This window comes from Budorcas taxicolor, chromosome 18 (assembly GCF_023091745.1).
Source record: "Budorcas taxicolor isolate Tak-1 chromosome 18, Takin1.1, whole genome shotgun sequence".
NCBI lineage: Eukaryota > Metazoa > Chordata > Mammalia > Artiodactyla > Bovidae > Budorcas > Budorcas taxicolor.
Genome location: NC_068927.1, coordinates 56,885,683 through 56,911,998, shown reverse-complemented (window position 1 = coordinate 56,911,998; position 26,316 = coordinate 56,885,683). Strand labels below are relative to the sequence as shown.

Genomic DNA, 26,316 nt, shown 5'->3' with positions numbered 1-26,316 from the left:
CTGAGAGTTTGGGATGCTTCGTCACGGCAGCGTTACCCAACCTAACCTGACTAATACCATACAACCTTCTTTTTATAGAAAAGAAAGTTGAGGCTCATGGGCGGAGCCACTTACAAAGTCAAAGTCAGGATTTGAACCCAGGTCCGCTCGACTCCGGACCAAGTCCTTCATGCCTCTGTTCTGCAGAATTACCGAATATTAAGTATTCTATTCCATTTGCATAGGGCTCTGATTTTGAAAACACCTTCGTGGGTACCGCAGCATGGAGATTAAGAGCAAAGTTTTTGGAGACAGAAAAATAAAAGAGGCAAAAGATCCCTAAATGAACCAAATCCACCCAGTTCTACTTGCTCTGTCGAGACAGAAATACGTGTCGCCTGAGGCAAATTGAGTGCCAGTGAGGAACTCCTTGGCAGCAGGACCAAATCTAGAACCAAGCCTTGAGCTTGGCATCTGAGACGCCTCCTCAGTGTTTTCAGTGGCTTCAAGAAACCCCCATCTCCTGAAGCCCCACGTCTCCCCTCTGGCCTTGTTCCCAGTGCCTGGTGCTCCTGGGGCTGCCCTGGGTGCCCCCACCCCTGCAAGGTGCTGGTGCTTCACTCACTCGACAGGCCCTTCCCCATTGATGTCGCCATCCACGTCAAGCATCGGGTCCTTCTGCGTGGGCTCCTCATCTGACTTCCTGGCATGGAGGGATGCCCAGAATGAGGAATAGGGGAGAGGGACGGTAGGAGAGGAGTTCTCCAGAGAGACCCAAACTCAGTCACCCAGAGACATGGCAGGAAGGAGAGGAATTACCCCAAAGGCACCTGCCCACAGAGCCCTGGCCAGAAAGCAGAGGAATTGTATTGAGTCCCCCGAAAGCTCCCCTCCCGCAACGTGCCCCCAGTCTGGGGGAGGGAAAGAATGAACATGGTTGGGGAAAGCACTGGACAGACCACGTAGAAAGGCGGCCAGAATTGAGCAGGAAGGGGAGGCTGATCACCCCACCCCACCCCCAACCCCACCTCCTGCCAATCTAACCCCAGGGACTGACCTGAAGGTGATGAGGTCGGTGTAGATGAGTAGGGGGCAAAAGAAGGCAAGAACCAGGGCCCAGATGGGCGTGGTGCTGTCCATCTCCCCCCACCACTTCTGTGTCAGCAGAGACTGTGAGGGTGGGGAGGATTAGGAGCCTGAATCTCCCTTGCAACCCCCTCCCGAAGACCCCAGGCAAGGATTGGACCCTGCTCCAGAGCCCAGGGCAAATGCTCACTGCAGTGGTGGGGTTGGGGGTGGGGGTGGGGAGGGAAAGGGGTCAAAGGCAAGGACCACCTGTCCCAGATTTTAGTAGAGTTAAACAGCCAACATTTGTAAACACGATACACCAGATACTGGGCTAAGCACTTTGCACAGATCAGCTCACTTAAGCTTCACCACTCCCCCAGGAGGACAGGTACTATTATTTTCTCCTTTTCCATAGATGGGGCACAGGGAGGTTACGGAAGGGGCAAAAACTGGAATCCAGGAGTTTAACCATCATTCAGAGTAAAGGACTCTGGGAAAGTACTTGAAGTGCCAACAAGTCATTCCGACAATGAAGGTGGGACTCCCTGCTGGGTAAGCAAACCTCGTACTTGGGGTGGGACTCACTGAACCCCTGTCAGATTTAGACTAGGGAGACCAAGAGAAGTTTCAAAATGTCAGGATTAAGGACTTCCCTGGTGGGTAGTCCAGTGGTTAAGATTCCACATTTCCACTTCAGGGGGCGTGGGTTCGATCCCTGGTCAGGGAAGTTCCACATGCCACTGTGTGCACCCCAAAAAGAAAGAAAATAGAAACTGACAACCAGAATGTAAAAATGCAAGGCTGACTACAAGTAATGAGGTACGAAATTTACTCCCAATTATCAGAAAGAAGACTTTTTTTTTTCAATGTCAGGATTAGCAGAATGGGAGAGACAGAGGGGGCAAACAGGGCTTCCCAAAGGAAGGGTAGGATTCCCTAAACCAGAGTTTGTCTACACCTAGAACACTAGGTATTTGGCCAGTGAGGCTGTTCTAATTGTTGAAACCTGGAAACGGGGACCTCTCCGGGAAGTGGGAAGGACTTCTTGTGTGAGAGGCAGGACTTCCTACTAAAGTCACCAGTATTCCTGTATCTGGAATAGAATTTTTTTTTTTTTTTTGCCACATTGCACAGGCATGCAGGATCTTAGTTCCCTGATCAGGGCTCAAACTTGTGCCGTGTGCAATGGAAGCACAGAATCCTGATCACTGGACTGCCAGGGAATTCCCTGGAATAGAACTTTAAAAAAAAAATTGTTTATTTTATTTATTTGGCTGTGTCGAGTCTTAGCTGTAGCACGTGGGATGTTTTAGTTGCAGCATGTGGGATCTGACTCCCTGACCAGGGATCAAACCCAGGCCCCCTGCATTAGGAACACAGAGTCCTAGGCATTGAAGTACCAGGAATTCCTGGAATAGAACTTTCTAGAAGAGTATGCTTTGCTGTGGGAAGGTTGGCTTTCCTGTGGCAGGGCGTGGGGCTTCTTTGGGGAAGAGCAAGCTTTCTGGGAGAGGGCTGAGATTTTCTGGAGGAGGGGTGGTCTCCAGGAAGGGGGTCAAGACCACGGACTGCCCATGGTCAAGACCATGGGAGGGGCTCATCCTCCAGACTTCCCAGAGTCCAGCTGAGGACTGTGTGGGTATCTCAGATGCTCACCTGTACCCCATCCTGGGCAAAGAAGGCACGGGCATCCGCCTGTGTGGCGAGCTGCAGGCAAGTGGCATCACCCCAGAGTGGGCAGCGCCGAAGGAGCAGGCGGGCGGATCGTTCCTCGCTGCTGCGGTAGCATTCTCCAAAGAGGTCTGGGTGTGGAACATTCGTGTGAGAGGGAGAAGAGTCGTGGGAAGACAGCAGGAGGGAAGAGATAAGGGGATCGCAGGGGAAGGGGCAGGGTTACTAGAGAAGAAAAGGGGAGACTTACAACCCCCTTTCCTGGCTGCCCCCTGTAGTGCCCCCAGGCACCCATACCCCACGCACCGACACCCAGCCCCTCGAACTTGGCCGCCAGTTCCTTCCTCCGCGCCGCTTCCTCAGCCTCAGTCTCCAGGCGCCCCAACACTCGCAGCAACAAAGAGGCCCCAAGAGCTGAGGCCACAGAATTGGAACCCTGGAGAGACAGAGACAGGGGGTCATGGGTAGGGACAGAGTTTGAAGTGAGATTCACGGAGGCGGCGAAGAAGATGGGAGGAAAGCTTGTGATCAAGGGAAGGGACAGAGGCCAGAGGTCATCAGAAATTAACCAAGGGAATCAGAAACCAAGGATGTCTGCAGATGGATCTGGAAGAAACTGGACGTCAAGGGAACATGTCAGAAGTCAGATGGTTCAGAGACTGCCCAGGCTGGGCCGGAATTAAAAGGACATCAGAGGTTATGGACAGACAGGGAAGCACTCAGAGGTGTCACCTAAATGGCAGAGGAAGAAGGAAGACAGCATCTCACGTCTTGGCCAGACCTGCCAATACAGAGCTACAGGCTAAGTCCGACTCTTTGCGACCATGCGAACTGTAGCCCACCAAGCTCCTCTGTCCAGGAGATTCTCCAGGCAAGAATACTGGAGTAGGTTGCCATTCCCTTCTCCAGGGGATCTTCCCGACCCAGGGATTGAACCTGAGTCTCCTGCATTGCAGGCAGATTCTTTATCACTGAGCCACCTAGTAAGCTGAGAGAGATGGCAGAGGCTGCTGCTGCTGCTAAGTCGCTTCAGTCGTGTCCGACTCCGTGCAGCCCACCAGGCTCCTCCATCCCTGGGATTCTCCAGGCAAGAATACTGGAGTGGGTTGCCATTTCCTTCTCTAGTGCATGCATGCATGCTAAGTCGCCTCAGTCGGAGAGAACCTCAAAACTTGGTCCTTCCACAATGGTAACAAATAAGCTGGCTAAAAAAGAAAAAACTGTCAGGATCAACTTTTTCAGAATTCTGGAATCTAACATAAAATTTACAACAAACAGGAGAATGCTTAATGAAGAAAGATTTCAGTAAAAGAGCACTGTGACATTTTAACTAATCCACTTATCATTGCCAATTCCCCAGCACAGTGGTTGCCTTGAAAAAAATAGCCCATGTTCCTGCTGCAGGTTGTTGTTATCCGAGGGAACAACTCAGATCTTAACTCTTTTTTTTTTTAATGTCTATGGGATCTTCCCGGATCAGGGGTGGAACCCATGACTCTTGCACTGGCAGGCGGATTCCTTACCGCTGAGCCACCAGAGAAGCTCCAGATCTTACTCTTAAATAACTGTGGTTGTGTGTATCAGCCTAGCTGGTGGCTCTCTGAAAGGACGGCTCAAGGGCTGGCTGTTGTTTCACTGTTCTTGCAGCTTCCCCCAGAGCAGAAGTGGCTTCCCAGGTGGTGTTTAAAAACATGTAAGACAAACGTATTAGCCTCGGCTCCTTGACGCAAATAAAAACAGTCAAGGCAAGCGAGAGATACTCTGAACAACCCAGGAGGGCAGAGGGAAGCAGCAGGGAAAGGGGATGCTTGGGGGAGTGGGGGGTTTAAAAAGCTCCTACATGGAGCTTCCCTAGTGGCTCAGTGGACAAGAATCCACCTGGCAATGCAGGAGAAACATGTGGGGAAGACCCCACATGCCGCAGAGCAACTAAGCCCATGTGTCACAACTACTGAGCATCTGCTCTAGAGCCAGAAGCGTGCACACCTGGAGCCTGCGTTCCACAACAAGAGAAGCCATGGCAATAAGAAGCCCACGCACCACGACTAGAATGGAGCCCCCACTCACTGCAGCTAGAGAAAAGGCTGCGCAGCAATAAATTGTGACATGTGTGCGTGCTCAGTCATGTCTCTTTGCCACCCCATCGACTGTAGCCCGCCAGGCTCCTCTGTCCACGGAATTTTCCAGGCAAGAATACTGAAGTGGGTTGCCATTTCCTACTCCAGGGGATCTTCCCAAACCAGGGATCGAACCCACATCTCCCAGGTCTCCCGCGTTTCCCAAGTCTCCTGTGTCTCCTGAATTGACAGGCAGATTCTTTACCACTGAGCCACCAGGAATACAGTTAATAAAGACTCAGTGCAGCCAAAAATAAATAAATTTTTTTAAAGCTGCTGTATATACCAGGAAATCTAGAAAACGGCAAACGACTGAGCCTGGATGCGTGCTCAGAAAAGACTAAGGAAACCCCTAAGCTTTCGCCTCTGGCTGACCTTTAGGCTCAGCCAAAGCAGGAAGCTGAAGCCAAAGCAGAATTGTAAACAGCCTACCCAAGTGTTGAAAGACAGCTCCACAAACAGCCAGTTTGCAAAGTGGGAGAGTTTCATTCCCCCACCTGCATGCATTTAAGGAAATCTCTGTCAAGTCACTATCCGACCACTAAGCTAACAGAACCGGATTTCAGTGCTCATACATAATAAAGAATATGGACTTCACAAAAACAGAAAAGTCACTAAACAAACAACGACAACCCACAAGCAGCAGCAACAACCCCTGAAGAAAGGAGCTAAGCCAGCTTCCAGAGTTGCCATATTATAATAGTCAAAATGTCCTGTTTTCAACAACAAAAAACTATGAGGGTTACAAAGAACCAAGAAAGTATGACTCATTCACAGGACGAAAGAAATTAGGAAGCTGAGTCACTGGAATTACTAGAAAAAGACTTTAAATCAACTGTCTTAAATATGCTCAAAAGGCTAAAGGAAATTATGAACAAAGAGCTAAAGGAACCCAGGAGAACGATGTCTCAGAAAACAGAGAATAGAAATAAAGATATAGGGACCTCCCTGGTGGTCCAGTGGCTAAGACTCCATACTCCTGATGCAGGGAGTCCAAGTTCAATCCCTGGTTAGGGAACTAGATCCCACATGCCACAGCACATGACTGCTGCAACTAAGACCTCTCACAGCCAAATAAATAAATAGATTTTTTTAAAAAAGAAATAAAGATATAGAGATTACAGAAAGTAATCTGTAATTACAAGTAGAAATTCTGGAGCTGAAAAGTGCAATAACTGAAATGAAAAACTCTTTTAAAGGGCTTAAGAGCAGCATTGAGGAGGCAGAAGAGTTTGTAAACTTGAAGATAGGTCCACTGTGATTATCCAGTTTGAGGTGTAGAAAGAAAAAAGAATGAAGAAAAATAAACAGACCTTAAGAGATATGTGGGACACCATTAATGAGATCAACATAGGCATAACGGGAACCCCAAAAGGAGAGAACAGAGAGAAAGAGACAGAAAGGCTATCTGAAGATATAACAGACTGAAACTTCCCACATCTGATGAAATACACGAATCTATACATCCAAGAAGGTGAAGAAATCCAAGTAGGCTAAGTTCAAAGAGATTCACACTAAGAAACATCATAACCAAATTGCTGAAAGCCAAACACAAAGAGAGAATTTTAAAATCAGCAAGACAGAAGTGACTCATGTAAGGTCAAATAATTATACATGATAGTTACAAAACCATAAAACTCTTAGAAACATAGGGATAAAACTTTATGACCTTGTATTTGGCAATGGTTACTTAGATATGCCACCTAAAGCATAAGAAATAAAAAAATAAAAATGACAAATAGGACTTCATCAAAATGTAAAACTTGTGTGCATCAAAGGACACTATCAGTAGAAGAAAAAGACTGCCCACAGAAAGGGAGAATGTATTTGCAAATCATATATCTAATAAGGGATTAATACCCAGAACATATAAAGAATTCTTCAAACTCATCAACAAAAATGATTGACAACCCAATTTAAAAGTGGGCAAAGACTTGAATAGACATTTCTCCAAAAATATATAGATGGCCGAGAATCACATGAAAAGATGCTCAACATCATCAATCGTTAAGAAAATGCAAACCAAAACCACAGTGAGGTACCATTTCACACCCATTAGAATGACAATTATAAAAAAGAAAGAGAGAGAAGAAGGAAGGAAGGGAAAAAAGGGGAAGAGAAAAGCAAGTAACAAGTGATGGTGAAGATGTGGAGAAATTAGAAAACTGTGCCTTGCTGGTAGAACTTTAAAGGGTAACACCATCGTGGAAAACAGAATGGCGGTTCCTCAAAAAATGAAACCTAGATGGTCCAGCAATCCCACTCTCAGAGATGTACTCAAAATAATTGAAAGCAAAGGCGCAAACAGATGTTCACACACCAATCATAGCCGTATTTTCCACGATAGTCGAAAGGTCAAAACAATCCACAGCAGATAAACAGATACAGAAAATATAGTATACCCATATAATGGAATAGTATTCAACCTTTAAAAGGAAGGGTATTCTAACACATGCTATAACACTGCTGAGCCTTCATCTCAGTTTTTTTAAAAAATCTATATTTAGCTGATGACCAGATAACAATCCAAAGTTGAAGAACTCCTGTCACGGTACTTCTTTGACACCAAAATAAGGTCTATCTCTGATCCTACTTGAATTCCATGACCTTCTTTTTAAACTTCTCAGATGTGTCCCAACACCTCAGCTTTAGCCCAGGCCCCCACCTTGGCTGCCTGAAGGACCCCAGCTTTGCTTTCCCGTGCGGAGTCCTTGCCTCTAGTTTTGCCTGCTTCTTGCATTGCAACTGCAGCAACGCACCTAAACTGCAAGAACGATTAAGATGAAATGACGGCCCGTCGTCTGCAGATAACATCTAACTTCCTCGCCAAGGCAACCATCTGGAAGGACGAGATTGAGGCACATGTGCTGCTGTTGTTGTTAGTCTCTAAGACATGTCCAGTCTTTTGCGACCCTGTGGACTGTAGCCTGCCAGGCTCTTGCATCCGTGGGATTTCCCAGACAAGAATACAGGAGTGGGTTGACATTTTCTTCTCCTGGGGGATCTTCCCTACCCAGGTATCCAACCCGAAATCTCCTGCATTTCAGGCAGTTTCTTTACTGCTAAACCACCTGGGAGAAGCCCCGATGCATATGCATGAATGGGGTAAACGCCCAGCATACATGGAGAATGGAAGAATCGAGTTACAAGAAATGCATAATGGGAGAGGCAGGAGAAAGAAGCAGCACTCAGACTCATATATCAAGAATGGAGGGGGACCTCCCCAGCATCCAGTGGTTAAGATTCCTTCTTCCAACGCGGGGGTGGACGGGGATAAGGGTTCGATCCCCGGTCCGGGAACTAGGATCTCACGTGCTGCAGAGTATAGGCAAAATTAAAAATAAATCAGTAAAACTTTAAAAAAAAGAAGAAGAAGAAGAATGAGAGGGGAGTGGCGGGTACCAGAACCTTCCTGCTCAGGCACTGGAGTCCAGTAGAAATAAAGGGCAGGAATGTAGGAGAGAGTAGAATCACAGGTCAAGTCAGCACTCACCATCTCCCAGAAGTACAAGGCCATCTGAGCCCTGTTGAGCAGCAGTGCCCAGAGGAGCAGGTCGCTCCAGGGGGCCTGCCCGGGGACAGCTTCCATCAGTTCCGAGGCAGCCTTGTCTGACAGCATAAACGACTGCAGACGGGAAAGGCGCGATGAGGGTTGGCTCCGCCCCAGACTCTTCCTGACTCCGCCCCAGCCATGAAGCCCACTTCAGTCGCACACCCAGCTCTCTGATCACACCGCCTCCTGCCAGAGCCCCGCCCCCAGGTCCCTCCTTGCTCCCCCTACTCCCACCCTCCTTTCTTACATTCTCTCTGCTGCTGTCGCTCCGGCGGGTGCCCCCGGCGGGGAACGTCGGCGCGCACGTCTTCCCCAGCAGCATGCGCAGCACCTGCCCCACCTTAGGAAACTGTGGCTCCGCAGAGGGTTTAAGGGCTGGGGCTTTGGTGCTTGCACCGTGTGACACTTGGTCCAGAAGGTTGCGGATAAGTGAGTTGGGGGGCGCTGCGTTGTAGAGCTGGGCCAGGCGCACCGGGGTCAGGAAGTGGCCCAGGCTGAGGCCATGGGAGATAAGCAAGCGCACGAACTCCGGCCGGTCGTTCAGGAGGGCGTCCATGAGGGAGGCCTCCAGGTGGAAGGACTGGTGGGGGCGGAATGAATGGGGGAAGAGTTGAGCACAGAGACGGGCAGAAGGCCAGGTGAGGTCAGAGATTAAGGACAGGAGATGGGAGTACAGAACCATGAGTGATGGACAGATGGACGGATGGGGAGAGAGGAAATAAGATAGGGACAGATGGACAACCAGAGATGGGTGGACAATTAAGAGAAGGCTGGAGAGGCCATAATGGAAGACAGAGCCAGATGTCAAAGGAGTTGGAGTGGGGAGAATGCATCCCTTTTGTCAGGATCCCCACCTCCAGGCCCCAACCCCTCACCCGCCACTGGATGTCCCCCCGGAAGAGTTCACTCTGGGCAATGTCCACACGGTTCCAAGCCACAGCCAAACGCAACTCATCCAGGTAAGCTGAGGCTTCAGAGCTCCCACAGGCTGAAAGGGTGACAGGGAGAGGGGGCATGAAGTCAGAGGGGGGGACTGGGAACAGGAGGGGCATATGTATTGCTTCTTCTTGAGATGCCCAACATTTAAACTCGGAATAAAGTGAGTGTTGTTAGGCAGAGTCTGGAGCCTTTAAGAAGCCAGGCTATTACAAGCATAAAGTCATTCAGCTCAGGGACAGAACACGGACCAATGGTTTAGAGGCCCCAAGAAAAGGAAAAGGAATCATGTATATTCACTTTACATTTATTGAGGTAGGCTATGAGCCAGGTGGGCTTCCCTGGTGGCTCAGACTAAAGAATCTGCCTGTGATGCAGGAGACCCGGGTTAGATCCCAGGGTCAGGAAGATCCCCTGGAGAAGGAAATGGCTACCCACTCCAGTCTATGGGGAATTCCATGGATGGAGAAGCCTGGTAGGCTATAGCCCATGGGGTCGCAGACTATAGTCCATGGACTATAGTCCATGGGGTCGGACATGACTTAGCGACTCAACAGCAACAACAACAATGGGCCAGGCAGTGAGAGAGATGGAGAGAGAAACTGGATGCAGGCTCTGCCCTGAAGGAACCTCCTTCCAGGGAAATATGTCTCAGAATCACATAAACACCCTAGAGTGATCAGTCCCCTTGGAGGTGGGTGTAGAATGTGATTAAGGCCAGAGGAGGCTACAGTCAGAGGTATGGAGAGACCCAAGGGAGCCTCCTAGAGGTGGACAATGAGGAAGGGCTTTTGAAAGACTAGCAGGATTTGTAAGTATGTGTCTAAAATGAGAAAAGAATCTGAGGCAGCAGGGGCAGCCCAAGCAAAAGCCTGGGTGCAGGAAAGCACAGGATATGACAGCAAACGTGAGTCACTCTGGCTTCCTGCAACTTGGGAGTATTTGTGAGAAGAAAGAGGAGCACGTAGCAGGAAAAAAAAATCCAAACATTAGCAGGGCTCCAGGAGACCCTGGGGCCATTCAAAAGAACAAGGAAGAACAAGTGGCCTTTAAAACTTTGATCCCAAAGTGTGCAGTCAACCGCGTGTGACCTTGGGCAAGTCACTACCCCACTCTCTGAGCATCGTTTCTTCATCTGCAACCTGAGGAGACAATCCTTCTAGGCAGGGGTGAAGGATCAGAGCAGGATCGGAGAAGGACATGAGCTACCCGCTCAGCCCGGGGCCTGGGTGTTCCTAGACTCTAAGAAGCATCCGGCCCCTTCCCCCATTCCTTCTTCACCTGCCGAAACCCCATCCCTTCAACTCTGCCAACACTGAGCCTGTCCAGCCACCTCCAGTTTCGCCAGCAGAGTGTGATCACTTGCCCTGCTGCAAGCCACGGACTTATACCACCACCCCCTCAAACCACATCTTAGAGAGCGGCTGTGTTTTCTCCCAGGAGGCTGGTGAGTTAACTTCTGTGAAGTGAATCGCATTTGCTCACTGACTGCCATCCTCTATTAAAGGATGTGTCCCCACAAGAAATGGAATCATATTAAGGAGAGCTCCCATTTATCAGACTTCCCCTGGGGCAGGCACTGCTGAGGCTCAAAACACTCCTGCCAGGTATTATCTCAATGTTTTCAGAGACAGAAACTAAAGCTCAGAGAAGGTAAGTCTCTTTCTCAAAGTCACACAGCAGAGAGGGGGGCCACACTGGTATTCAAATTTTAGTTTTATCTGATTCCAAAGTCAAAAATAACTACCTCACCACAGAATATGGTAGATGCAATTGGGGTGGGGACCTGGGGCTCAGAGGGCATTAAAAATTCACACTATGCCTCTTGGGAGTTTTTTTATCTAGGTGAGTGCTTTCCATGTAAAACTCTTCTGACACCAAAATGACCCTCCTCACACACATCTCCACAGGGCCCTGGGGATCCACCTTAGCACTTATTTATCCCACCACCGCATCTTACTAACTCCAGGTTCTACTGGCTCTTCAAGGCCCAGCTCAAATCCCACCTCCCAATTGAATTTTTCTCGCCTTTCTGACAGCAGCTCGTCTCCCATGTCTTTGTCTTGAATTTTACTTAAGACGTGTCCCAACAGCCCTGGTAGGAACTGCTTTTATCTCTGAAGCCTAAGCTAGTCTTGGCTGAATGAATAATGAGCTCCATCATCAGCCTCTACCACGTGGCCATTGCGCTCCCTATCTTGGTTTTCATCATTCATTCCTCTAGTGGGATATCAGAAGTCCCTCACTGCGAGATGGCACTCTGGTTCATCTCTGATGCCAGCACGCCTCAGGGCTTAAAACATATCAGGGGCATGTAGGAAAGGTAGAAAGGGTGAGTGGGTGGATAGATGGAAGAATGGATGGATAAGATGGATGGATGAAAGGATAAATGGATGGATGGATGAAAGGATAAATGGATGGATAGACAAAAGATGGATGGGTGGATGGATGAAAAGATGGATGGGTAAATGAAAGATGAATGGATGGAAGAATGACGAGTGGATGGAACTGTTAACAGAGGAGTGACTAGATTGGTAGAAGGATGGGTGAATGGCAAGATGGATGGATTGTTGAACAGATGGTGGAATGGAAGGATGAAGGGAATAATGGGTAGATAGATCAGTGTACATATGGCTGGCTAGATGGATGAAAGGATGGGTGGACGGATGCAACAGAAAGAAAGCAATGTTGGAACATAATGAACGTATCTTGGGAAAACTGTCCAATAGCACCGTGCAAAGCCCCAAAAGGCACTGACAAAAGGAAAGAGATAAAAAGAGGCACAACTTATTAGAGAGGATGGGTAAAGTGCCGAAGACAGGAGAGTGTCCAAAGTTGAGCTGACAGAAGCAGAGGCTGGGGGATTCCAAGGCTTACCCTTGACAAGGGCCCTTAAAACGATGGTCTCAAATTCCTCAGGGCCATCGTCAGTTGAATAGACTGTCAGCAGCTCCTTCCGAGTCATGATCCTCTCCACCTGCAGAATACCAAATTCTGCCACCCCGACCCAACTCCCTGGTGTTGTCCACAGAGATAAAGGAGAACATTCCCCTGCAGGGCCCCACAGTCTAGGTGCCCAGCACCCTTTACTCCCAGAACCTAGGGGTGTCCAGGCCCCCAGGCCTCTTCTCCCTCAGACCCAGGAGTCCACGTTCCCAGGCTTTCCTCATATCCACAAGGCTGGGCCCCCATTCCCCTTCCCTTGGATCCAGGACTCCAAGTCTTCAGCATCCCCACATCTCAAGAGTCAGGAATCCAGGTCCCCAGCTCTCTCCCATCTCAGGTTCCAGAGTTGGGCCCTCAGTGTCCTACCTGGGCCTGCAGGACCTCAGGGTCCCCATTGGGGAAGAAACGCTTAATCAGATCTCGGGGTTCACGTTGCCTGCCCCCGCCACTCCCTGGAGCCAGAGTGTCCTCCAGAATCTCTGCCAGGCAGTCTGCAGCTCCCCCAGATCCGGCCACCAGGAGACAGGGGAGCTGAGCCTGGGTGGCGTTCTCTATCCGCTACAGAATAAAAGGGGCAGGCAGGTTAGGGAAGGAAAGCATTCACCCTTCCTGGAGCCTATATTCCCAGCCCTTTTCTCCTCCAGGACTTGGGACCCAGGAGTACAGCCCCCAGGCCTCCTGGGCTCCTATACCTTCAACATCTTCTCATCACCATCAATGAGGAGGAGGAGGACAGGGATGTCAATGCCAGTCCCTGCAGGGAGAACAGAGCAGAAAGCTTGGTCAGTTCCCATCAGCCTCTTCTGGGGATGGCAGAGAATCACATTTCCCAGGAGTCCCCGGGGCAAACGCTGGCTTCTGCCTAAAATCCTCAGTCCTGAGACTCATGGGAACTGTCTTGCCTTTGAGGGTGTTGGGAGGGGCCAGATCTTGAAGACAGTAGTGTTCAACTTCTCAAGGGAGGACAGGGCTGGGAACCTGGACTCCAGGGTTCCTGAATGAGGCATGAGTCAATCCTGTGACTGATTAACTGACCTGGAGCCAGGAGAGGATGAAAGTTCAAACAGAAAATGAAGGAAATAAGGAATAGGAAGGACTATCCAAATACAATAAAGATATTTATCAAAGCCCAATAGCAAACTCATAAAAGTTTTCTACTAAGTCTATTCCCATTAAAATAAGAAATGAGACAACATTACTACTAGTCACACTTATCTGGGTGTTTTGAGCTAATGCAATAATACAAGAAAATGAAATAACTGGAGTGAAAACTTGTATCTTTTTTAAGTTGGAAGAGACAAAGGTATTTATTTGAAGAAAAGATGATTTACATTCTCAGAAAATTAGAGAGACTCCACTCAAACTAACTAAATACCAATAAGAGAATTTGGTTAAGTAGATTAATACAAGAAAAATACACAAAAATAAAAAACTTTTTTCCAGCTAGTAAGAATATGTATCTTATCCACATTTCCACAAAAATGATAAAATACCCAGGGATTAATTTGTATAGAAAGTTATGATACTTTTATAAGATTGATAAAACCTTATTTAAGGACAAGGTATGAATAAATGGAAAGGTAAGACATAAATTCAATGCAGTTTGGGGAAAGAGGGAAGTCGAAGGAGGTTGGCAGTGTTTTTCCTCTGTTCTTTTTTAATGGAACAAAATAATTTTAAAATTCATATGAAGGAATAAATATTGAAGAGTTAAGAAATTGTTGAAAAAGGACAGTGAGGAGGAACTTTCTCTGATATATATATTTAAACATCTTTAAACTGCTGTAAACAAAATATGTTTTTGGCGCAGGAATAAATACATAGAGAAGTAGAAGAGGAAAAGGTTTAGAAATAGTTCGGTGTATAAAGGAACTGAATATATAACTGAAGTAACATTTCAATTTAGCTGGGAAAATATAGCTTATTTATTAAATGGTCATGAAGAAAATACAGCTTCCCATTTGGAAGAAAGAAATGTAGACTCTACCTCAAAATATGTAAAGATCATTTCCAGATGGATTAAGGTTTAAATATAAAAGTATACAATATTAAAAAAGAAGACTTAGAATATTTGTGTAGCATTGGAGTTGAATGGACTTTTCTAAAAAGACCAAGGGAAACCAAGGATATGTAAAAGGAACAACAAATATATCTAACCACATTAATATGATCAAATTTTTATGGAAGTAGACACCAGAATTAAAGTATCTTTTAAAAATTTTACAATACATCTAACAGTTAAAGCTCTCCTATCAATAGGATACAAAGAATTCTTATAAAAAGATTTGTAAAAGAATCCAATTCAAAAAGGGCAAAGAATATGAATAGACATTTCATATTCCGTTCATACTGAATAGAAATCTGATCGGCCAACAAAATGTGTTTTTATCTTTTAATAATGGTTAGATAAAACATCAAGTTAAAAGTGTGAAGTCAGGACTTCTCTGGTGGTCCAGCGGTTAAGAATCTGCTTGCCAATGCAGGGGACACGGGTTCAATCCCTGGTCTAGGAAGATTCCACATGCTGCGGGCAACTAAGTCCATGTGCCACAACTGCTGAGCCCAGGCTTCTCAATAAGAGAAGCCACTGCGATGGGAAGCCTATGCATCGCAACGGGAGCATAGACCCCACTCGCAGCAGCCAGAGAAAGCCCAAGTGCAGCAATGAAGACCCAGCACAACCAAAATTAAATTAAAAAAAATTTTTAAGTGATACATCACTTTCTACCCGTCACGTTGGCAAAAAAAAGAAAAATTAAGGCAAGAATATCCAGAGTTGGTTAAGACTGACCGGAAAAGGAAACTCACACATTCTTGCTGAGTGAATGAAAACTGCTACACATTTTGAGAAAGTTACTTAGTACTATTAGTACACACACAGCAATCCCACTTTCAAGATCTACTGTATAGAATTTTAAACACCTGGATGTTGGGAGTTCCCTGGCGGTCCAGTGATTAGTCCTGAGTTGCCTCCCTGGTCGGGGAACTAAGATCCCACAAGTGGTGGGGCACAGCCAGGAAAAATAAATTTTTAATTAAAAAAATTAAAATAAAACACTGGGATGTAATTATGGACATTTATACAAAGATATTTTTTCAGCATTGTTTGCAGTGCCAAACACTGATAGCAGTTTAAGTATCCTCCAATTGAGAAAAATTTAAATAAGAGATGGAACAAACATTATGAAGGAATATCATGCAACCGTTAGGAGGAGATGTAAGATAAAGGAGTTTGGACCTAAAAGGATGGTTGTAAGAAAGTGATACGTATATGTATAGTATAAAAGAAAGAAAGACCATAGAGGTGGAAATATAATCGCATAGGATTTTATAAACATAGAGAAAGGTATAAAAGGATAAACCCCAAACCATATAACACGGATTACCCCAATAGAGGGGGCTGGAGCTGGAAAGGGAATTTTCTAACTTATTTTTTTCTTCTTCTTCTTCTTTGGCCTGCGGGTTATTTACAAACTACAACTCATGCAATGATAAGAATTTCCTTACATACCTTCTCATGGTTTGATTAGCTCCAATAAACACATATTAAAGTTGCCACATATTAAACACATTAATTAAAAAAATAATTAAAATATTAAATTAATATTAAAATATTATGTTGAGTGAAAGGAGGCAATTTCAAAAGGTCATATATCATATTCCATTTATTTATCTTCTGGAAGAGAGAGGCCTAGTGTGATAGAAAACAGATTAGTGACTGGGCACCAAAGGAATGCCTTCATGGGAACAGAACTGGTCTGTGTCCTGATTGTGGAAATGGCCACATGAATCTCTGTACCTATGCCTATCCATCCCAAAAAGTCAGTTTACACCCCAAAAAGATAATTTTAAAAATAAGGTTAAGGGAAACCTCCTACGTTGTTGGTGTGAATGTGAATTGGTGCAGCCACTATGGAGAACAGTAAGGAGGTCCCTTAAAAAACTAAAAATAGAGCTACCATATGATCCAACAATCCCACTCCTGGGCGTATATTTGGAGAAAACCATGATGTGAAAAGATACATGTTCCCCAACGTTCATTGAGCACTATTTACAATAGCCAAGACATGGAAACATCCTAAATGTTTATCGATGGAGAACTGATAAAGAAGATGTGATGTGTATATGTTTATACGTGTGTGTGTGTGTATATGGGCTTCCCTGGCAGCTCAGTGGCAAAAGACTGCACCTGGAAAGCAGGAGACCAGGGTTCGACCCTGGGTTGGGACCATCCCCTGGAGGAGGGCACGGCAACCCACTCCAGTATTCTTGCCTGGGGAATCCCATGGACAGAAGAGCCTGGCGGGCTACAGTCAATGGGCTTGCAAAGAATTGGACATGACTGAGGGACTAAGAACATGTATAAATATATGTGTATATGTATATAAGATGTGATGCGTGTACACATATAATTATAATATATATATTATATATAATGGAACATTACTCAGCCATAAAAAAGAATGAAATAATGTCATTTGCAGCAACATGGGTGGACCTAGAGATTGTCATCCTGAGTGAAGTCAGACAGAAAAAGACAAATATCAGATGATAATTGCTTATATGTGGAATTTGAAAAAATGGTACAAATGGAACTATTTACAAAACAGAGTCACAGATGCAGAAAAAAAACTGATGGTTACCAAGGCGGAAAGCAAGGCAGGAGGGATAAGTTGGGAGATTGGAATCGACATATCACACTAGGTACAAAAAGTGAAAGTGTTAGTCGCTCAGCATATCTGACTCTTTGAGGCCCCATAGACTATAGCCTGCCAGGCTTCTCTGTCTATGGGATTCTCCAGGCGAGAATCCTGGAATAGGTAGCCATTCCCTTCTCCAGGGGGCTCTTCCTAACCCAGGGATCGAACCCAGGTTTCCTGCATTGCAGGCAGATTCTTTGCCGTCTGAAGCACCAGCAAAGCCCATTATGTATAAAGCCCACTATGTATAAAATAGAAAACTAATAAGAACTCTACTCAACGCTCTGTAATGACCTATTTGGGAACAGAATCTAAACAATCATGGATATCTGAATCACTCTGCTGTACAGCAGAAAGGAACACAGCATCGTAAATCAGCTATATTCCAATAAAAATTAATTATATAAAAAAAACCCCTACATGTGTGAGTCACACTCTGGACCCACTGGGCCCGATAAACTAGTGTGTATGCCCTGGATACTTTGACTTTGATCAAGGAGTAGTGGCTGGAAGGAACTTTGAGTTGTCTCTTCTGAGAGGGTGTGTTCTGTGAGTGGGAAGAAAAATAAAATGGTTTGTCAACCAAAAATAAAATAAAATGATAAAAATAAGATTAAAATTGCCCCCAAACTAATTAAATTTCAAGAATTAGGTGGACACCTTTGAAAATATAAGAAACGTTCATAAAGAAGCAGCTTTCTGTTCAGTTGATTTTCTACACTGGACGTTTGTTTGTTTTAGTGATTATGCTCTTGTCTGTATTAGTTCACTGCTTCTACTGCCTCTAGCTGTGTCTTGCTCTTCTGTTTCTAGGATTTTTAAAAATTGGAGACAAATCATTGATGTTCAACCTGCCTTTTCTTTTCTTTATTATATACACATTTAAGTCTACAGGTTTCCCTCTAGGTATTGCATTGTGCTGTGCTATGCTTAGTCGCTCAGCCGTGTCCAACTCTTTGTGACCCCATGGACTGTTAGCCCACCAGGCTCCTCTGTCCATGGGATTCTCCAGGCAAGAATACTGGAGTGGGTTGCCATGCCCTCCTCCAGGGGATCTTCCTAACCCAAGGATCGAACCCAGGTCTCCCACATTGCAGGAGGCCTCTACGGTCTGAGCCACCAGGGAAGCCCAAGAATACTGGCATGGGTAGCCTATCCCTTCTCCAGGGGATCTTCCCGACCCAGGAATCAAATCTGGGTCTCCTGCATTGCAGGCGGATTCTTTACCAGCTGAGCTACCAGGGAAGCCCAAGCATTAGCTGCACCCCCAAACATGTTGGTATGTCATGACATAACCATCACTCAGTTCAAAATAGTACCTAGCTTCTTTTTTTTTCCTTCTCTGATCCATGGGTTAATCACAAACTACAATTCATGCAATGATATGGATGAATCTCACATTGACTATGAGAAGCGAGAATTTAAGACGTGAGGATGGTATGATTCTAGTCACATGAAACAGGTTCAGAACTACCTGACGCTCTGACAAACACGATGAGGTGGCCTTTGGGTGTGGTTAGGAGAAGGCTTGTGAAGGGTGGTATTATTCTGTTTCTTGATCTGGGTCCTGGTTGCCTAAGTGGGTTCAGTTTGTTAAAAACGCATCAAGCTGTCCACCTTTGTGTATTGCAGATTTCAAGATAAAGGATTTTTTTAAACACAGCAAGTGATGGGAGAAGTCCCTTGACCACAGGAAACTCCCCCTGGCTGCAGTCCCCAGATTCCAACCAGAGGGGACCACTGGGATCCTGAGTAGTGAATCCCCAGTGGAGGAAGCCACTCACCTCCTACTCCCGTCTTCTGTTGGGCCAGGTAGGACTCGAAGCCCAAGCGGAAGCGGTTCTCGCCTCCCAGGCGGCCGTGTGTGCCGTCGTCCACCAGGAAGAAGGCCGAGTAGTTGTAGTCGAGAGGGAACTGGACCCCATCCTCTGGGTCTCCGCGCCACCGGTACCTTGCGGGGAATGAGCCCTGGGGGTACAAGTGGCCAGACCAGGGGGTCTCTCCATCAGGGCCAAAGGGACAGACACTAGGCACTCATCCCTCCCCTAACTCTAAGCCCCAGCCCCCTCCTGACTCAGACCCAGGGCTCCATCCAGGTCCCCAGCCCCCGCCTTCCAAGACCCTGAATCCTACCTTGGGGTTGGTGAGGGTGTCTCTATTCCGCACCACGCCCCAGGGGACCACGCCCATGGCCACCACCTTGCTGCCCCCAGTGCTGGCCATCTGGTGGTCCCGCACAGCAGCACCGACATGCCGACCGATGCCTTTGTGCAGCCCTCCGGTGACAATCCAGGCCCCTACACAGGGACACAGAGAGTAGTGGTGAGGTCCAGAGAAAACGCAGGCTGCAAGCAGAGACACAGAAAGAGACCAGAGAGTGAGACAAAAGCCACACAGAGACGGCAGAGAGGAAGACAGGCATTCCAGGGAAATGGGGGGAGATGGGGGGGCCAGGAGGCACAGCCCCACCCCGCCTCAGTCACCTGTGCTCTGGGCAGCCCGCACCAGCCCGCGTCGCAGCAGGTCCTGCAGCCAGGTCTGGAGGATGGGGCCCCCTGACCCCCCCAGCACTGACACCACCAGGTTCGGGGCCCGGAAGCCCCAGACTTTGGTGACCAGAGTATAAACTGTAGCTGGATCCGTGCGGTCCGAGAGCCGGAGGAACTGTGGACACACGAGAGGAGGGGACACAGGGAGAGGGGACAGAGAGAGAGGGACAGAGATGCAGATAGAGGAGCACAGAGACGGGGGGACAAAGACCCAGAGAGAGGAGGACAGACTTACAAAAGACAGAGGGGGTGGAGGGGACAGAGATCCGGGAGAGGTGAAGACAAGGATGGGCAAATGGGGAGACACAGTGTTCAGCTGGGACACTGAGGCACGCAGTCCCACTGGCCAACCCCGGCCTTGCCCAGACATGCCGGCCTCACATTGCTGATCTTGCGGCCAGCACCCAGGAAGTCCAGGTCCCCGAAGGCATCTGTGGGCTTCTCCGTGGTGTGCAAGTCACTGTCCCATACGGTCACCACGGCTGCCCCAAATGCATCCTCCACAGCCACGGATGGGTGGGCACCCCGGGGATGCCCACACTGGCACAAGGTCCCCCTGCAGGGGAAAGAAGAGGATGAACCCCAGGAGTGTCTGCACCGACCCTGCAGAAACGTCCCTATCTCTGTGTGTCCCCCCAGAGGTGCTCACAGTCCATGCTGACCTTGGCACTGCCCCTCCTTGGTAGGGAGAGATTGGGGCAGAACAACCACAGTCACCTCGCCCACCAGCAGGAAGCCACGGCGGCTCAAGCAAGCCTGGGCAGGGAGGTCTCTGTACAGGGCCCGACACTCACTGTTGCCTTCAGGGCCTGAAGTGGGAAAGTTCAGGGGCTGGGGGTCATCAGGGTGACCTTGCTGCCCCCAGTCCAGACAGATGATATTTGCATGAAAAGGGAAATCAGGAGAGTGACTCAGAGAGCATGCAGGTTCTAGAGGTCAAGGCAGCTGTGTGACTTTGAGCAAGTAGCTTCACCTCTCTGAGCCTCAATTTCCCACTCAAATGAAGAGACAATAATAGCACAGCCTACTTTAGAGAACTGTGAGGAGCCAATGAAATAACAACATTTCTTCAGATGGGGGCTGCATACCAGATCCAGTCTCCGTGAACTCCACACAGAGCTTTAAATAACCTTGAATAGCACAGTGAGAAAATCATTCCTTTTTGAGCTCTCCTGATAACTGTCAAGGAGAGAGGCTCAGCTGAGTGCTAGAATATTTGTAATGCCTAACTCTTTACTATTTTTTTTTTAATAACAGAGACAAGTTGGCCTCGGGCTCAGAAACAGGCTGGCAACAGCATCCGTTTAGAAAGTAAATACTTCGGCTTAGTTTTTGTTTTAATTGTCTTCAATGGCTTGTTTCTTTCTCTTTGTGGCAAATGGAATGGATTTTCCATTTATGGTGATCATATATGAGACATTTTCCCCCTAAATAAATATACAATTATCCCTAGTGACCTAATGGGATTGGCACCTGAGTTTTAAAAGAGCAAGCACCGAGGGTTGAGAGGTGAGGGATTGGTTTGGAAAGGTATCTAAATTTCTTTGGTCCCTAATGCCAGAAGGGATTCAGGTATCAGGGGATACTGGCATTTATGTAAACAGTGAGAGAGTGATAGTTGCTCAGTCGTGTCCGACTCTGTGCGACCCCATGGACTGTAGCCTGCCAGGCTTCTCTGTCTACGGAATTCTCCAGGCAAGAATACTGGAATGTAAACAGAGTAAGCTCCAACTTAAACAGACTAATTTTCTAGAATGAATAGCACGAGTGGTCCAAGGATTTAGCAAAAGTTGTAAAGACAATAGGGGCTTCCCAGGTGGCGCTAGTGGTAAAGAACCTGCTAGCCAAGGCAAGAGACAAAAGTTAAGAGACTAGGGTTCAATCCCTGGGTCGGGAAGATCCCCTGAAGGCGAGCATGGCAACCTGCTCCAGCATACTTGCCTGGAGAACCCGATGAACAGAGGGACCTAGCGGGCTACAGTCCATATGGCTGCAGAGAGTCAGACCTGGTTGAAGCGACTTAGCGCGCGCACACACACACACACATACACACACACACACACACACACACACACACGCAAAGACAACAAAAAGAATCAAGCAACCACACTGAATATACCAGCTTCGGGCAGAGTGAGGACTATGGAACACACCTCTCCTCCTTTCTGAGTCAACCGTCAGGGTCCTGGCATGCCTCAGTTTACCCACCTGATCCTTTCACCCATCTCAACCCCATCCCTGGGCGCCCCCCTCCTTTGTTCCTTTCCATCTACTTCCCATGAGCCCTTCCTGGCAAAATTTTTTCAACGAATGTTCCAGAACTTGAATTCTCCAGTACAATAGCCTCTAGCCACACAGCGCTCCTTGTAGTCAAATAAAATTAAACACAATTAAAAATTCAGTTCCACAGTCGCTCTGGCCACATTTCAAGTGACCAGGAGCCACATGTGTGTGGCCAGTGGGTGCCATATTGGATGTGACTATAGAACAGTTTCATCATTCCAGAAAACTCTAGTGGACAGCATTGGCAGATACCCCATCTGCCTGTCTCATCTCCTACCCACCCCTTTCTCTGCGTGGCCACCGAAACCGAAATTGTCCCCGATAAAATCAGCGGTTTACCTGCATGAAAAAATCAGCGGTTACCTGCACGTCTCCAAATACAATGGTTTCTATTCAGGTCTTGTCTGACTCTGACTAAACGACATCAGTCATGGCTAAAAGGCTCTGATTCTAGAAAACTTTTTCCTTGGCAGAGCACGCCCGTTCCCCTGGCTGCCCCGTCCAGCCTCATCTGCGGCTTTCTCTTCCTCTGTGCCTCCTTCGAGTCCAGGTGTTCCAGAGCCAGGGCCACGTGCCTTCCCGACATGGGCCTCAAGCTCAGTGTCCCCAGGGGCCAGGCAGGGGAGAGAAAGAAGCATCAGGGGGAAGATTGTAAGTGGGTGTGCTGGACACCGTCCTGACTTGAGGTAGCATGTCTGTCTTGAAGCATTCAGAGACACGTTTTTAAGGAACCCTCTTCCATGGCAGTGGGTGAGAGGTGGGAGAGGGGTGGAGAGATGGGTCATAGAATTACCCATTCACAACATCCTCCGATTTTATGCTTTCTTCCCACACCTATCCCACTTCCAGTTTCCAATGCCATCTACAGCTGGGACTTCTCAAATCCTTCTCAAATCTAGGATGGAAGTCGCAGACCTTTCCTGAGTCCCTGACCCAGGTCTGCCATGCCCTTGGTTCTCATGCTCCTGGGTTCCCATCTCTGGGGCTCCCAAGCCCCAGACCAGATGTCTGGGGCCATCCTCCCCTTGCCCCTCATTCCACAAATCCATAGGCCCCCAGGCTCTTGCCCCGTGAATCTTTGCCCTGACCCCTCCTCTCTGTGTCCCCACAGCCCCGGCCTGCCTCAGGCTTCTTCTCCTCCCACTTGACCCTTGCCCAACATGGGTCTCAAGCTCATTGTTCCCGAGGGACAGGCAGGGAAGAAAAGAAGCATCAGGGGGAAGATTATAAGTGGGTGTGCTGGACACCGTCCTGACTTGAGGTAGCATGTCTGTCTTGAAGCATTCAGAGACACGTTTTTAAGGAACCCTCTTCCATGGCAGTGGGTGAGAGGTGGGAGAGGGGTGGAGAGATGGGTCATAGAATTACCCATTCACAACATCCTCCGATTTTACGCTTTCTTCCCACGCCCATCCCACTTCCACAGTTTCCAATACCATCTACAGCTGCTGCTGCTAAGTTGCTTCAGTCGTGTCTGACTCTGTGCGACCCCAGAGACGGCAGCCCACCAGGCTCCCCCGTCCCTGGGATTCTCCAGGCAAGAGCACTGGAGTGGGTTGCCATTTCCTTCTCCAATGCATGAAAGTGAAAAGTGAATAGCTAGGACTTCTCAAATCTAGGATGGAAGTCGCAGACCTTTCCTGAGTCCCTGACCCAGGTCTGCCATGCCCTTGGTTCTCATGCTCCTAGGTTCCCATCTCTGGGGCTCCCAAGCCCCAGACCAGATGTCTGGGTCCATCCTCACCTCACCCCTCATTCCACAAATCTGTCAGCCCCCAGGCTCCTGCCCCCTGAATCTTTGCCCTGACCCCTCCTCTCTGTGTCCCCACAGCCCCGGCCTGCCTCAGGCCTCTTCTCCTCCCACTTGACCCTTGCCCAGCCTTTTCCCCGGCTTCCTGAACTCCCATTCATCTTCACGTGGCCCCCAGGGAGTTCCACACCCAGAGCTGACCCTGCCCCTCCCAGGGCTCCCTGGAACACCCAGACCCGGTCCCCAACCCCTCAGGGTGGCATTTGAGGCCCTGTAACTTCTGGTCCCACCCTCTTCCTTGGTTTCCTCTCTCCGATGGCCCTGGCACCCTGAACTCTGCCCTCTCTTCAATCCACAATGTCAACAGAGGGCAATTTATACTTGCTGTTCCCACGCCTGGAATCCAGCCCACCTTCAGCTGTCAAACTCCAACTCTGTCACCTTCAAATGTTCCCTCACTGACCCCTCTTCCTGTGTCCCCTCCCAGCCTTAACCAGATGCTCCCCCAGGGGCCAGCGGTGTGTCCTCCGCAGCTCTCACTTCCTTGCCTTAGAATCATCTTCCTCCCACCAGACCAGAGGTTTCTAAACTTCCTTGACCATCCTTCCCATCAGTAAAAGTTTCTGAGCTGCTGCTGCTGCTGCTGCTAAGTTGCTTCAGTCATGTCCAACTTTGTGCGACCCCAGAGACGGCAGCCCACCAGGCTCCCCCGTCCCTGGGATTCTCCAGGCAAGAACACTGGAGTGGGTTGCCATTTCCTTCTCCAATGCACGAAAGTGAAAACTGAAAGGGAAGTCGCTCAGTCATGTCCGACTCCTAGCGACCCCCCAAATAGTATTTATATTTATGCATCATTCAAGTCATCCTGCACTAATAGAATATATTCATAATAGAACACACCTTAAATTAGGAACACTGACATTTCCCACACCCCAAGGGTGATCTTAAGGACACCAGAAAGCCAGAGCCCCCTTGAGAGACCACCACTGAAGGCCAGGAGCTCCTAAGAGCCGCCACTCTTCACCCCCGCTTACCCAGCACAAGCACAGGGTCTACGCACACTAGTTAGTAACTGCAACCTTCCAGTGGGAGTCACATATATTTGCCAGGGCTTACTAAGCACTGAGTGCTGTTTCAGAAATACCGCAAGCATTAACTTGTTTAATTCTCACAATAGCTTCAGGAACTAGAGCCTGTTTTTACGCGCAGATAATAGATGAGTACAATACCCAGAAAAGTAAAATGATTTGCCGGAAGCCACCTAGCGCCTCAGTTGAAATTTGTGTCTCGGTTCAAATGTGAACTGTGGGAAGGGTCTGTACTCTTGCAAACAGTGCTCCCCCTTGGAAGTGCTGAGTGAGAGTGTCTTGGAGGAATGAAGGAAGGGATGAATGAATGAGACAGGAACAGCCAAGAAAGAAAGACAAGAAAGAGTGACACCAGAAGGCAGACACCCAGAAGGGAAACCGGGAAGGAAAGAAACAGAAGCCTGCCCTGGGGCTTTAACACTGATCCTGAGCGCGAGGCCGGGAAGTTGCAAGTGTTTGCAGACTGACCCAAGGCCTCCCCGATATACAGGGCCACCGGGGAACGCCCTTGGGAGTGTCCGCAGTGACAAGACCCGGGACCGAAAGGACCCGAAGGGCGCGGTTTGCGGTGTGCGGGGCTCAGCGGGCCCGTGACGCTCGAGGGTCTGTCCCCTGGGCGAGCTCCTCACCCCGAATCTGTGGGGTCAGCGACGAAAGTCGTGCACGTCTTCTTCTTGAAGATCTTGGGAATCCAGCTCTGGGGGACAGGAACAAGGGATGAGGGGATCCAACTCAGTCCTGCGGACACAGAGTGACCCGCCCGCGCGCCCTAGCGGGAGATCCGGGAGTCCAGGACCCCAGGGTCATCCTCTCCCGGATTCCGGAGACTCGACCCCCACCCCCAGCCTCCCCCCTTCTATCCGTCCCCAGGGACCCAGGAGTCCCGGCCTCCAGCAATCCCCCCCGCCCCCCGCCCTCCTTTGTCTGACCCAAGAATCCAGGTCTCAAGCGCCCTCCTCCCTGCGAGCAAGGAGGCCCGGCCCAGGCTCCCTGTTCCCGCAGACCCGGGTCCGACGCTGTACCTGCTGCTTCTCCGCACCCACCATGCTGCCGCGGGCACCGCGACCTATCTGGCAGCCCGCAGCCCCTGCACCAACCCGGGGCTCTAGGCGCGCCCGGGACAGACCGGATCCGCCGCCTCCCCGCCCAGCCCGGGGCGGGACCAGGTCTGCGGGGCGGGGAGCACAGGGGAGGCGTAGAGCGGGAGGCGGGGCCGAGGCTGGAACAGGACCCGGGGAAGGGGGTCAGGGACCAGAGAGAGGGGGTCGGGGACCAGAGAGAGGGGGTCGGGGACCAGAGAGAGGGGGCCGGGGACCAGAGAGAGGGGGCCGGGGACCAGAGAGAGGGGGTCGGGGACCAGAGAGAGGGGGCCGGGGACCAGAGAGAGGGAGCCGGGGACCAGAGAGAGGGGGTCGGGGACCAGAGAGAGGGGGCCGGGGACCAGAGAGAGGGGGCCGGGGACCAGAGAGAGGGGGCCGGGGACCCAGAGAGTGAGAGACAGAGTCCAAGAGAGGGGGGACAGAGGTCAGAGAGAGGAGTTCGGGGCGCAGAGAGGAAATGCCAGCGATGAGGGGGAGGGTCCACTGACCACACTGACAAAGTGTTGGGGGGACACAAAGACTTAGGTGGGGGCAGAGAACTGGATGGGTGGAGGGCTACACTGACCCAAAGAGACA

At 48.9% G+C, this 26,316-nt stretch overlaps 1 protein-coding gene across 1 annotated transcript in view; it reads right to left on the bottom strand.

Moving 5' to 3' along the window:
• TRPM4 (transient receptor potential cation channel subfamily M member 4) overlaps positions 1-25,686 on the bottom strand; it is a 40,221-nt gene extending 14,535 nt beyond the window's left edge. The window contains exons 1-16 of the mRNA XM_052655831.1: positions 25,663-25,686; positions 25,270-25,337; positions 19,901-20,075; positions 19,454-19,634; positions 19,104-19,267; positions 18,755-18,938; positions 12,963-13,024; positions 12,637-12,828; positions 12,202-12,301; positions 9,264-9,376; positions 8,636-8,968; positions 8,329-8,460; positions 3,025-3,154; positions 2,704-2,849; positions 1,037-1,149; positions 605-682 (exon numbers count right to left, since the gene is read on the bottom strand). Of these exons, the coding sequence (XP_052511791.1) occupies positions 605-682; positions 1,037-1,149; positions 2,704-2,849; positions 3,025-3,154; positions 8,329-8,460; positions 8,636-8,968; positions 9,264-9,376; positions 12,202-12,301; positions 12,637-12,828; positions 12,963-13,024; positions 18,755-18,938; positions 19,104-19,267; positions 19,454-19,634; positions 19,901-20,075; positions 25,270-25,337; positions 25,663-25,686 (2,195 nt within the window). The remainder of the gene's footprint in view (positions 1-604; positions 683-1,036; positions 1,150-2,703; positions 2,850-3,024; positions 3,155-8,328; positions 8,461-8,635; positions 8,969-9,263; positions 9,377-12,201; positions 12,302-12,636; positions 12,829-12,962; positions 13,025-18,754; positions 18,939-19,103; positions 19,268-19,453; positions 19,635-19,900; positions 20,076-25,269; positions 25,338-25,662) is intronic.
• Positions 25,687-26,316: the final 630 nt, after the last annotated feature.